General features: G+C 29.2%; 1 protein-coding gene across 1 annotated transcript; it reads left to right on the forward strand.

The window, feature by feature from the left end:
- The first annotated feature begins 233 nt into the window (after window positions 1-233).
- Window positions 234-9,367, forward strand: LOC108903525 (peptidoglycan-recognition protein 2). The gene is made up of 4 exons (XM_018705744.1): window positions 234-316; window positions 3,645-3,859; window positions 5,895-6,006; window positions 8,200-9,367. Exons 1-4 carry the CDS (start codon window positions 247-249, stop codon window positions 8,385-8,387), a joined length of 585 nt encoding a protein of 194 aa, XP_018561260.1. The 5' UTR covers window positions 234-246; the 3' UTR covers window positions 8,388-9,367.
- The last annotated feature ends 1,773 nt before the right edge of the window (window positions 9,368-11,140 follow it).

The following is an 11,140-nucleotide window of genomic DNA, read 5'->3' on the forward strand; positions in this document are numbered from 1 at the left end:
ATTATTCACACAAACGAGCCAATAAATCATTTTATAATTAATTAATAATTTTTATAGATGCTATGTCAAATTACAGACATAAATATTTTCTAATTTGCAAGTAATTTACTCCAAAAATTGCGAAATTTGTGAACGATGTTAATCTGGGAGTTAGTTGTAATTATGATAGAGGGGAAATACCTTAATATTTTAAAATATATTCATTACAAATATACTGTCAAATCGAATAGTCTCGTTCTGACTACCATGGGCTTCGTATTGGCAGTCGCGGCTTGTGTTGCCGTTCTAGTTATCGCACTTCCTTGTTACACAAATGGTGAGTCTGAAACTTGTTTTATTGTATGAATTAGATTATTTCTAGTAATATTAGTTTCATTTTGTATAACTTCCCTTACTTGTTATGAGATGAACTAAACAGTAGTAATATAGTAATTAATACAGTAAATATGTTTTTTGCACTCTGCAGATAGTACTACTTCAGTTCCTAATTTCAGAGAGTTTTTTATCTGAATCCACTATTAAGGTTTCCTGTTATGTCAAAATTAGGTTGAAGCTTAGGGTAAAAAATATTGTTTTTTGAATTATAAGGAACTGATATTTTATTTCTTTAGTTGAAATTTTATAAATTTTATAAATTTTTGTCAGTTTGAGTAAAATATTATACTTACCTACTTAGTGTTTGTTAATTTGTGCTTAAGCTCTACTGATTTGAGATTGAATGCATCCAGAATATAAAAGTTATTATTATCTTATTATTCATTGAATTTTATTCTAGCAAAATATATCAGAAGCCTGTTTTTTTTTTTAATTTGAAACATCTCTGTTATACATATTCTGCATTACGTTTGACAACTAAATTTGCTTATATTTTATTTTCTTGTTATTTTGTATACTGTAGGTTTAGCGCACTGTATAATAGTCCTTTCACATTTTATTTCATATTTTTTTTTTCAAAAGCTTTGTTTAAAGTATGTAACATGAATTTCGCCAATTTTCGCGAAAATAAAAATGAAATCGGCATTTTGAAAAATGAAAATCCTGCTTGATTAAAATATAATTTGAAATATTTTCATTTCAAAAAGTAAGTAGGTAGTTTCAAGTAATTGCCTTTACTGTATAAAATATTAAAAATTTCATTAAAAAACGTATTTTAAAATTAAAATTAAAAACTATTCTTATATTCAAAATTTGAAAGGATGGGCTAGCTTTTAAATTTTTGTATTGTATTTTTGTAGATAAAGTTTCTTTTTGTATAAGAAATCAGGAAAAAACTTGGTTTAGAATTAAAATTCTAACGTCTAATGAAATAAATAATATATTTACACTCAAATTAATTTTGTATATGAGTATACATTTTAATTGTGGATACATTTCCTCAATACAAATTTTTGATATCTTATACAAAAATGACAATTATCCTACACAGGAATGATTATATTTTCTAATCAAACCGAATTGATACCAGCAGATAGTGTTAAGACCATCAGAAAATACTGAAAATCTGAACAGGCTTAGTGTATTATTATTTTGTTCCACATATTATAGAGAACATCTTTTATATGTTGACCAACTTAAAATAATATTTTCAAGTTCCTAATTTTACGTCTGTCAATGTATTCATTAGCATGTTCCTTATTAACCACTTACCATCAGTTAACTTGCGGCTTCCTCTTTGACATACCATAGAAAATATGGGTTGTCTTCAATTCTGTCGGTACTTGATTCATCCTGGAACTTTCCTTTCTTAAAAAAAAATCAGTTAGTTAATCAAATCTCACCTTGAAAGGCCAGCTCATATAATATAACATGAATAATTTCCTTTTGAAGAGTGTCCCATCATAAAGTTGCAACATTTGTAGGAATTCTTCATAAGTGAAACTTCTTTTCATTTTTCTGGCATCAGTGTGCAACATATTCTGCAGAATTAAATCTCATGTCATTAAATGGATCTATCATAATTCTGAAATCTTCGTTACATTTTTTCATATGAAGTTTTACATTCCACGTTGTTTTTATAAAATGATCCGTCTTTTTTTCGAGTATTGCTCGCCCAATCTTATAAACAATTTTCTCCACTAAAGTGATAGATTCTAACACGTGATTTCTCAAAATTCTTCGAATTGCTTCAACACATATTTTTTTTAGATTTCTTTGTATTAATTGGTGTAAGTTTCTCAATAACACAGGCGCAAAAAGTCCAAACCCAAGAAACCCACATATCATTTCCGAAGGAATTCGATGAATTGAACACGATCCTGTTGTGAAAATTCATGGCTGCCCGAAGAATTTTGAAGAAAAGTGAAATTTTTGGGTGAAAACACCCAAATATTGGTAAAATCTGATTTTTTCTTAAATTTTGTCCAAATATATCGTTTTCGTAGTATTCTGAGGTGCTAAGCACGATGCCATTAGTAAAATTTACGCATTTTTATATTTCTCAGAAAGTCCACTATTTAAATTTAATGCCTGAACCCTTTGTGCATGAAAGGGGTGTAGCTAAATAGTTGCCTCCGTAATATACGCCACACGGTAGTGTTACATATACTCACTTCTCGGTCAATGTCGTAAATAATACTGCAGCACAGTGCGCGTGCACAAGATACACAAGATGCACAGGCTTATATTAATTCTGTTAATTAATTGACTCGAATACAGAAGCATTTAGACCATCAGGTGCTCATTTTCGTGCCCTCTATAGCCCTCTTTAAGAAACGCACTTATTTCAGAAACACCCTGTATTGTACACTTATTTGAAGTAGTTATTTCATTAAATTTGCGAATTGTACTTTTTTAAGCAGCTACAAAAGAAATAGTAATTTTCCCAATATTGTATTGGGATTATGAAAAATTTGTTTTGTAGCTAATGTGAAAATTCCACATCCATATCATTGTGTAATCGGCTGAGATGCCTCACTCTTTCATTTGTTATGAAACACTCTGTACAGTATACAGCTCCACAAAAAAAATCGAGAATTTACCCCAGGAGTCTGACTATGTTTATCATATGTTTTCGGCGTCGCTGAATCCAAATTCGGGGTCTATTTAACCCCATCACGTAAGGATTTTTCATAACCTCAAAAAATAGACCTATTATTTACTGAATTATGAGGTTATAGGGTTATGGGATTATTAAAAAATATAGGCAACGAATATAGACCTATTACAGAAGAACGCTCATAGGTTACAAGTGAGGGACGAAATTGGAATGCACGTAGAGCTTATACTAGACTATATCTGTCGCCCAAGATTACATAGAAGAAATCTATAACATACTATACACATCCCCCAAGATTTCGTGTCCAATTCTCAGCCCTGAGCGTCTATATTCGTTGGTATAGGTTTAAGGCTCAAGAAGCGCTTCAACGCGCATATGTCTCTTTCTTACTAGTTCTGTGATTTTGGAGTTATGGAATTTTGAGATTATGGGGTTTAAGGGATTAAGAGCTTAAGGGGTTACGGGGATATTGGGATTGAGTGGTCAATGGATTTATTGCGTTTTTGAGCCTATTTTTTTGAGGTTATGAAAAATCCTGACGTGATGGGGACATACTCAGACTCTAGGGGTAATATTCTCGATTTTTTTGGTGGAGCTTTGTTATCTGTTTTTAAAAATAAAAAACAAAAAACTTATCTTTATTTCTTAGGTGCTTGTCCAACTATAATCACTAGAGAGGAATGGAATGCCACTGATCCGAAAATTAAAGAAAATCTAAAAGAAGATCCCCCACCATATGTAGTAGTGCATCACTCAGTAACCAATACATGCAAAACTACAGCTGACTGCAAAGCTCTTATGAGAAGTGTACAAGACTATCACATGAATACTAATGATTGGGAAGATATAGGTTACAATTTTTTGGTAAGTTGATATGTCGTCGCCTGAGAACCAAACTATTCTATGTCCGTATTTTTCTTAAATGAAAATTTTGTCACCACATAGTTCTATGTCCAATACCGTATATGCCAATACATTCCAAGTACGCCTATGCTGCGTACTTTTCTGAATACAGACTGGCCTTTTTATTCTAAGTCCATTTAACCTTATAAATATTCCGACCACAATATTCTATGTCCTCTCGTCCAATGAGGTATAAGAAATTGACATCACGTGAGGACATAGAATAAATTGGCTCAAATATTACATATTATTTAGTGTGGTATGCAGTATAAGAAATTGACATCACGTGAGGACATAGAATAAATTGGCTCAAATATTACATATTATTTAGTGTGGTATGCAGTGCTTTTGTATTGCTGCAAGTTCTGTGGCACGACCTCATTGGTGGTAGAGAAGGTACAGACATTACAAGTGTATTGTATATGTTATTGAACAATCTTCTAGTAGAAAGACCTGAAGTGCAAAGTCTAATTTTGTGGTCAGTCTTTATCGCTCTCACGTAACTGCCGATGTACCATGGGGACTTTTCGAACCTGTATGTCCACAACATAATTTTTTATTTGTATATTTTTTTCAGAGTCCATTATAAACAGCAAACTACATATTGTTTTTTTCCGAAGTAGATAATCTATAATTGTTAATAAAAATGTAGTTGCACGAAAAACCTTAAATCTTTTCGATTTCGATGCTTTCATACTTTCATAATTAGTTCCTGTAATATTTAGAAAAATGGACATAGAATAGTCTGGTTCTCAGGCGACGATGTATTGACTTTAATTAAGTAATAACAATATCAACACGAAAATTAGCAAATAAATAATAATTATAATTGGATGCAGTCTAATGCTGCACTACTTAACCATATTGTTGAGAATTGGAAGAGTGGTACATAGAAATAAAATAATAAAAAAGAACGTTGGAAACGTAAAAAGAGATTGAGTTGTTTGTTTTTGAGACTTCGTATGTCTATCTTGTCATTAGTAATATAAAAAGTCATTTTTCTGTAAAAAAGTAATTTTTCTGTAAAACCCATTAATTAAATAATAAAACCTCTTTATTGTAAATCGAAGAAATCGCATTTTCCCATACAAAATACAGTCCACAAACCCTTATATGTTTTTATAAAACACATATGTAATAGGGGAATAATAGCAATAAAAAATAAATTCAAAAACTCAAACAAGCTGTACACACAATTTTTTAATAAAATGCAGATTATTTGTCAGAAATTATTGTAATATTAATAAATATAAAAATATATATGTGCATTGTATCACGTGGTTTGCCAAATTCTTATGAATAATCAAAGATGTTTAGATTAGATTATTATTGGCATAATTGTAAGATATAATATTTTGATAAGTACTTGGTTTAAGTAATAAAACACAAGAGTATCTAAAATGATAATTAAAAACAATAAATAATCCTAGTTAAAATAGATAATTTTTCAGAAATAATTATTTCAAATGTTCTAGTAATTCTAGAATTATAAATAAATATGTTTATTCTTTTTCTTTCTTATTGTGCCAGACGCAATAACCTACTTAACATATTCAAAATCGTGTAAAATACTCATAATTCAAGTTAAGGGATGGTTGAGGGTTTATTCGATTCGGGATGACGTCTAGAAAAATGTGCATAAAAATCGTATTCACACAAAGTTATAAACAAATAAAGATTAAAAAAAGGGGTTCAGTTTTTTGCAAATAGCTCGAAAAATATGAGCGTTAGCGTCAATTTGAAAAAAGATTTTAAGAGGAAATTTTAAATAAAAATGTCCAAATTCCCGAATCTCTATCATTATTATTTATAACCTTAATTTGATGTTGAATATAGGACTTTTGGTGCCGCAAGACCAAGACTCCTCTCTCTTGATTCAAAATACAATCCTTTACACTTCGGAATTAAAGTTGGTTAAATTTGACCGTACATTAAAATATTAGAAAAATGTTTAGTTCTTTTCGATTACTTAAATAACAAAATAATTTATTTTAAGATTGGTAACGATGGCAATATCTACGAAGGCAGAGGCTGGGGCATACATGGAGCTCACGCAATTCCTTACAATAGTAGAAGTCTTGGAATTTGTTTAATAGGAAATTTTGAGGGTAAGAATCTTCTTTACAAATAATGGACATGTATGGCGCCTTTAGCAATTCATTGAAATTCTAAAAAGTCTTTCGGCACATATTTTTGGAGACGAGCAAAGTTAGCACTAAACTCCCATAGTTTTATAATATCTTTCATCAACATCATAAAATATAAACTGGAACTTGAAGCAGGTCAATGTTTTTGTCTTGCTGTTGAATATTTTGATAAGTAAATCGATGTACTAAATTTTATAATCAGCTAGAAATAAATGTAAGAATCCCATATATTTCTTGTGGGCGTTACCCAGTTTCATATTTTCAAGCATAACTTTCTTTATGTTATTGCATTTGTAAATTTCTTGTTAAATTTAAGGATTTTAATTACTTTGATAAATAGACATTGGATCTAAACCGCACCCTTTCGCTGTTATTTGATGTTTAAAAAAAATGACCCTTGTATCCTCAAAAATATCAAAGATCTTCAAAACCAAACATGATAGCAAGATAGGTTTTTACCATGTCTAAACATAAGAAACTCATCTTGTACATTCCTTAATTAATTTCTATTAGAAAAATATTTTTTTCATGCTTCAACAAGTGTTGAAAACTACATCCTGCTGCATGTTTGGCTTTAGAGATAGTTAATATTTTCGAAGACTTAATATCAAAGTAGATATCAAATTTAATGAGAAATAAAAAATGGTATTCCATTTGGAAAAATGAAATTAAGTAAAGTCTGAAGGGATGGGGAAAGTAGAGTTGTATCAAATATGAAGAAATCGATTTTGTACAACTTTTATTTTAAACTCTTTTTTGTATTATCGGTTACACCCTGCAGCTATGGAGGAATCTGTTTTAAATGGAACAACATGCATGTTCAACACAATGTCAAAATTTATCAAAATTTACCAAATTTTTACAGGATGTTCCTTCATTAGGATTAATAAAAGAAGTTCTAATTTACTAGGAACCAATTCTGATATTTATGAAGGTATTGCTTCTTGAGGATTACCAGTTGGCAGCGTTTATTTCTTTAAATGTCTTATAAAGCATTTCTAGTATATGTAGGCATCAATTTGGTACACTCATATTTATATGCTGTATCAAAAAATGGTTTGTTTTGAAGAAATCTTTTTATAGCTCTTAAAGTATCGATTTCCTTTTGAATTTTAGAAAATCTAAGTTTGGATATCATGAAATAGTGACGATAATTGAGAAAATTTAGTATATCATTAATGTACGCCTTAAAAAATGATCGTTCGTGTCTAAAAAAATATGTATTTAGATATTGTTGAAGATAAATGCCACAAATATATTTTGATGAGTTATTTTTGCTTATAACTTTACACGATATTTCTTATAGCAAACATTTTTCAATTATCACCACCCTTTACACCATCTACATTTTTTAAGAAACAAAACGGAAAACAATTTTATACAGGGTATCCCAGAATATGTAGGCAATTTCTTGGATTTATACAGGGAACCTCTAAAGGACACTCCTGATAATTGATTTTTTTTAAATAACTTATAAAATATTTTGTGTAATTTACTTATTTTTTAATACGATGGACAACAGAGGTTCCAACAATCTTCAATTCGCTGAGTTAAAATTATGTAATAAAAAGCATATCGATATCAACCAACAGTGCCTTTTTTAATTTAATTATTGTGCTACAGCTAGTCTGTTTCTGACACACCAAATAAGCCAAATTGTTTTCAAGGGTCAATTTTTAAGGAGTCTTATATGTTGTCCATCGTATTAAAAAATAATTAAGTTACACAAAGTATTTTAAAAGTTATTTAAAAAATCAATTTTCAGGGGCGTCATAGTATTTTAACGTCCCATGTATAAATTCGAGAGATTGTCCCCATATTCTGAAACACCCGGTATATATTTATGTAAGTATGAGTCCCAAATAGCGGAAAACGTGCACCGAATTTGACCTGCCTAGAATTATTAATATAATATTAAAAATTATTAAAATATAATAAATGGCATTGTCAATAAGTCATTTTTAAGACGCTATATCTCTGTGGAAGTTTGATAGTCGAATTAATCGACAGCGTGTATAACAAAAGCGATTTATATTCGCTTATTCTACCTGTCCCAAAAAATGATCAAAATAACATCTGTTATTATAATAACCTGTATAATATTCAATGACAGAGCGTTTGAGAGTAATATCTACATTTAAATTTAAATTTCAGATAATAAACCACAAAACAACCAACTTAAAGCATTAAAAAAATTGATTGAATGTAGTGTAGAGGAAAACAAACTTACAACTGATTATCGTTTGATCGGCCATAGTCAGGCTACAGCGACGCTATGTCCTGGAAAATACTTGTTTGAGGAAATCAAGACGTGGAGTCATTTTGATAATAATCCAGAGTAATGAAGCAAGTAGGAAGTGTCTTGTTTTGACATTTATTTGTACATATCTAGAATTTAAGCATAAGGGTGATCGAAAAATTGTATAACAAACTCTATAGTGGCGCCTAGAAAACGAAAAAAGTAAATGTTTCTAGAAATGGTATGGATTAAAATACTACCAAGTGAGTTTGTTACTCAAATTTCAAATCGCTCTGTATAAGTTCACCAAATGTAACGTTATTAATAAAATTATATAAAACAATATTGCTTAAAGGCGAGTTTCTAAATTTTCTATAGTAACAGATAAATCTGGTTTTTGGAATTTAAAACCGTTTATGATGATTATTATCAATGTTACCAAAACCTTATTATTACCTTGAAAAAATAAATAAATCTGGCATTTCCAACATTTTTTAAACAATGAGAAGCTAAAAATAACGTGAAACTATTCTATTTTTAAAAACGATTGTTGATAAAAAAACGGAAAAGTATTAGTGATAATATATTATGCTAGAATAGATAACACGAAACAACTAACATAAAATAATATAGAAATAAAATCATAAGGCATGTTAATAATAATTTTCCTTAATAACCCATATTAAAAAACTGGCAGTATTGTTATTTTTTCGTTTGAAACTAAATCTTTTAATTTTTCAAAACATGTATTCATGTTGACAAAATGTTGTATTTTATTGTCATCAAAACCAACACATACTTCATTATAAGGAAAAAATAACATACTCTCCAGCATATTCAAATAGGTGTAGACAATTTTTTCTATTAAAGTGAAGTATAAGAAAGATCTTTAATTTTAGTAATGATCTCATTAAGAGGCTACATTTTACAGATAATAATCTATAAATATCTATAATAAATTGTAGAGATGTATAGATATGTTAGCATAATAATTAACTGAATTGATTTATTCTCCCATATGCTGTTGTTCTGTACAGTTAAAAACTGAAAATAAAGAATGCAATTATTTATTTCAAGGATAAAGTAATTTATTTTATTTAATGTCCCATCCCTACCACCTATGTCACACAACAAAACAAAAGAAAAAAACAAGGATAACGCAATCATTTCATTATTTTTTGGTATTTTGTCGCCTGTAAAAAATGTAAAAGAGCCGTAAGGTTTATTTTTAAGAAAATAGTTTTGTCTAACAAAAAATCTCATACTCAAGAAAACAAACAAATACACATTACAAAAGACATATCACTATGTATATCGCATACTTTAAAAAGTTGTTCATGTTTCGAAAATCTATCTGTTTTTGTCTGAATTTCTTCGTTTTAGTTACATTTGAGAATTTAAATTTTCTCACAGGTGGTAAAATACCCAAAAAATAGAGACAGAAACTAAAACTATTCCACAAATTAATAACTTCAGACGATTCTATGACCGTTCATATGTTGGACGTGAGATACAATTTTTTGATCTATTATATTAATTACGCAACTAATTACTATCAGAAAAATAGTAATGTCTAAGATACATTTTTTCATGCTTCAGCGAGTGGTGAAAACTACATTCTGCTGCATAGCCTTAGAGATAGTCAAAATTTTTAACGATGCCGTAAACGCCATTTTTTGTAAAAATCTTAGAAATCGCCTATCAAATTAGATGTTAAATTAAGTGTGAAATTAAAAAATGCAAAAATGCAAAAAATGCAATGCAAAATAATGCAATTATTTATATCAAGAATAAAATAATAATTTTATTTAATTCTCTGTCCGTATCGCTTTTAAATTACACAATAAAACAAAAAAAAATACACAAGAGTAGCGTTTTTTTAATAAAACGGTTCCTAAGATTTCTATGACCCTTTATATGTTGGAAGAAAGACACAATTTTTAATCTACGAGGTTTGTTCAGAAAATAACCGAACCTCATTTTTTTAAACTTTATTATTAATTTTATATATTATCCTGGTCTCCCTCAAAGTACTCTCCTCCCCTATTCACACAATTTTCCAGGTGGTGTTTTTATGCTAGCCTCTTCTGTAATTGCTGATAGTCAATCGGCGATTTGCACACACGAGATCTTTTACTTTCTGAACGCGGCAGTCATCAGTTGAAGTTGAAGGTCTTCCTGGTCGATTGATTTTTCTTCAAATTTTACACGCTGCTATGGGAAAACAGCATTGTATTAATTTGAAGTCTATATCTCTTTTTGGGAAAATATTAATCTAGTTTTTTTGTTAGTTCTGACGAGAGAAATAAACTAACCATGAAAGTTTGTCAAGTCATTGTTGTTATACCCTGTATATGATCGTACTGTAAGTAAGTATATACAGATTATGAATTTTAATCTGTAAATGACCATTATTATGTTTTTTTTCAACCTATTAAGCTTTTAAATCAATCTAATCTGATTAAATATGTAGTTCATGAGTTCACTTTTATTAATTATTTAAATCAAGATGATATTATTGATGACTGTTTAAATTACTTACTACTTAATAAGACGTATGCGTTCATGCGTCAGTATTTTTATGAAGATTATCTACTATTTATCTATCTTTCGTTTCCTTTTTATTTTCTTAGGAATCTTGAGACCCACTTGTATTCGTTATATATATTTTTTGTTATCTCAATAACAAAATTACTTTTGTCGAAGAACAGTATTTTTAAATGTATGGTGCGATATCTCAAAAACTATTAGTTTTAAATTTCGGTTTCATTATAATACTGAAGAAGTAATTAAAAACTCGTTTCTAAAGAAATAATATTTAATATAATACTGAGTCAAGGTAAGTAGTTGTAGATA

The sequence above is a fragment of the Anoplophora glabripennis genome, unplaced genomic scaffold, assembly GCF_000390285.2.
Source record: "Anoplophora glabripennis isolate ALB-LARVAE unplaced genomic scaffold, Agla_2.0 scaffold94, whole genome shotgun sequence".
In the NCBI taxonomy this organism is placed as follows: Eukaryota; Metazoa; Arthropoda; class Insecta; order Coleoptera; family Cerambycidae; genus Anoplophora; species Anoplophora glabripennis.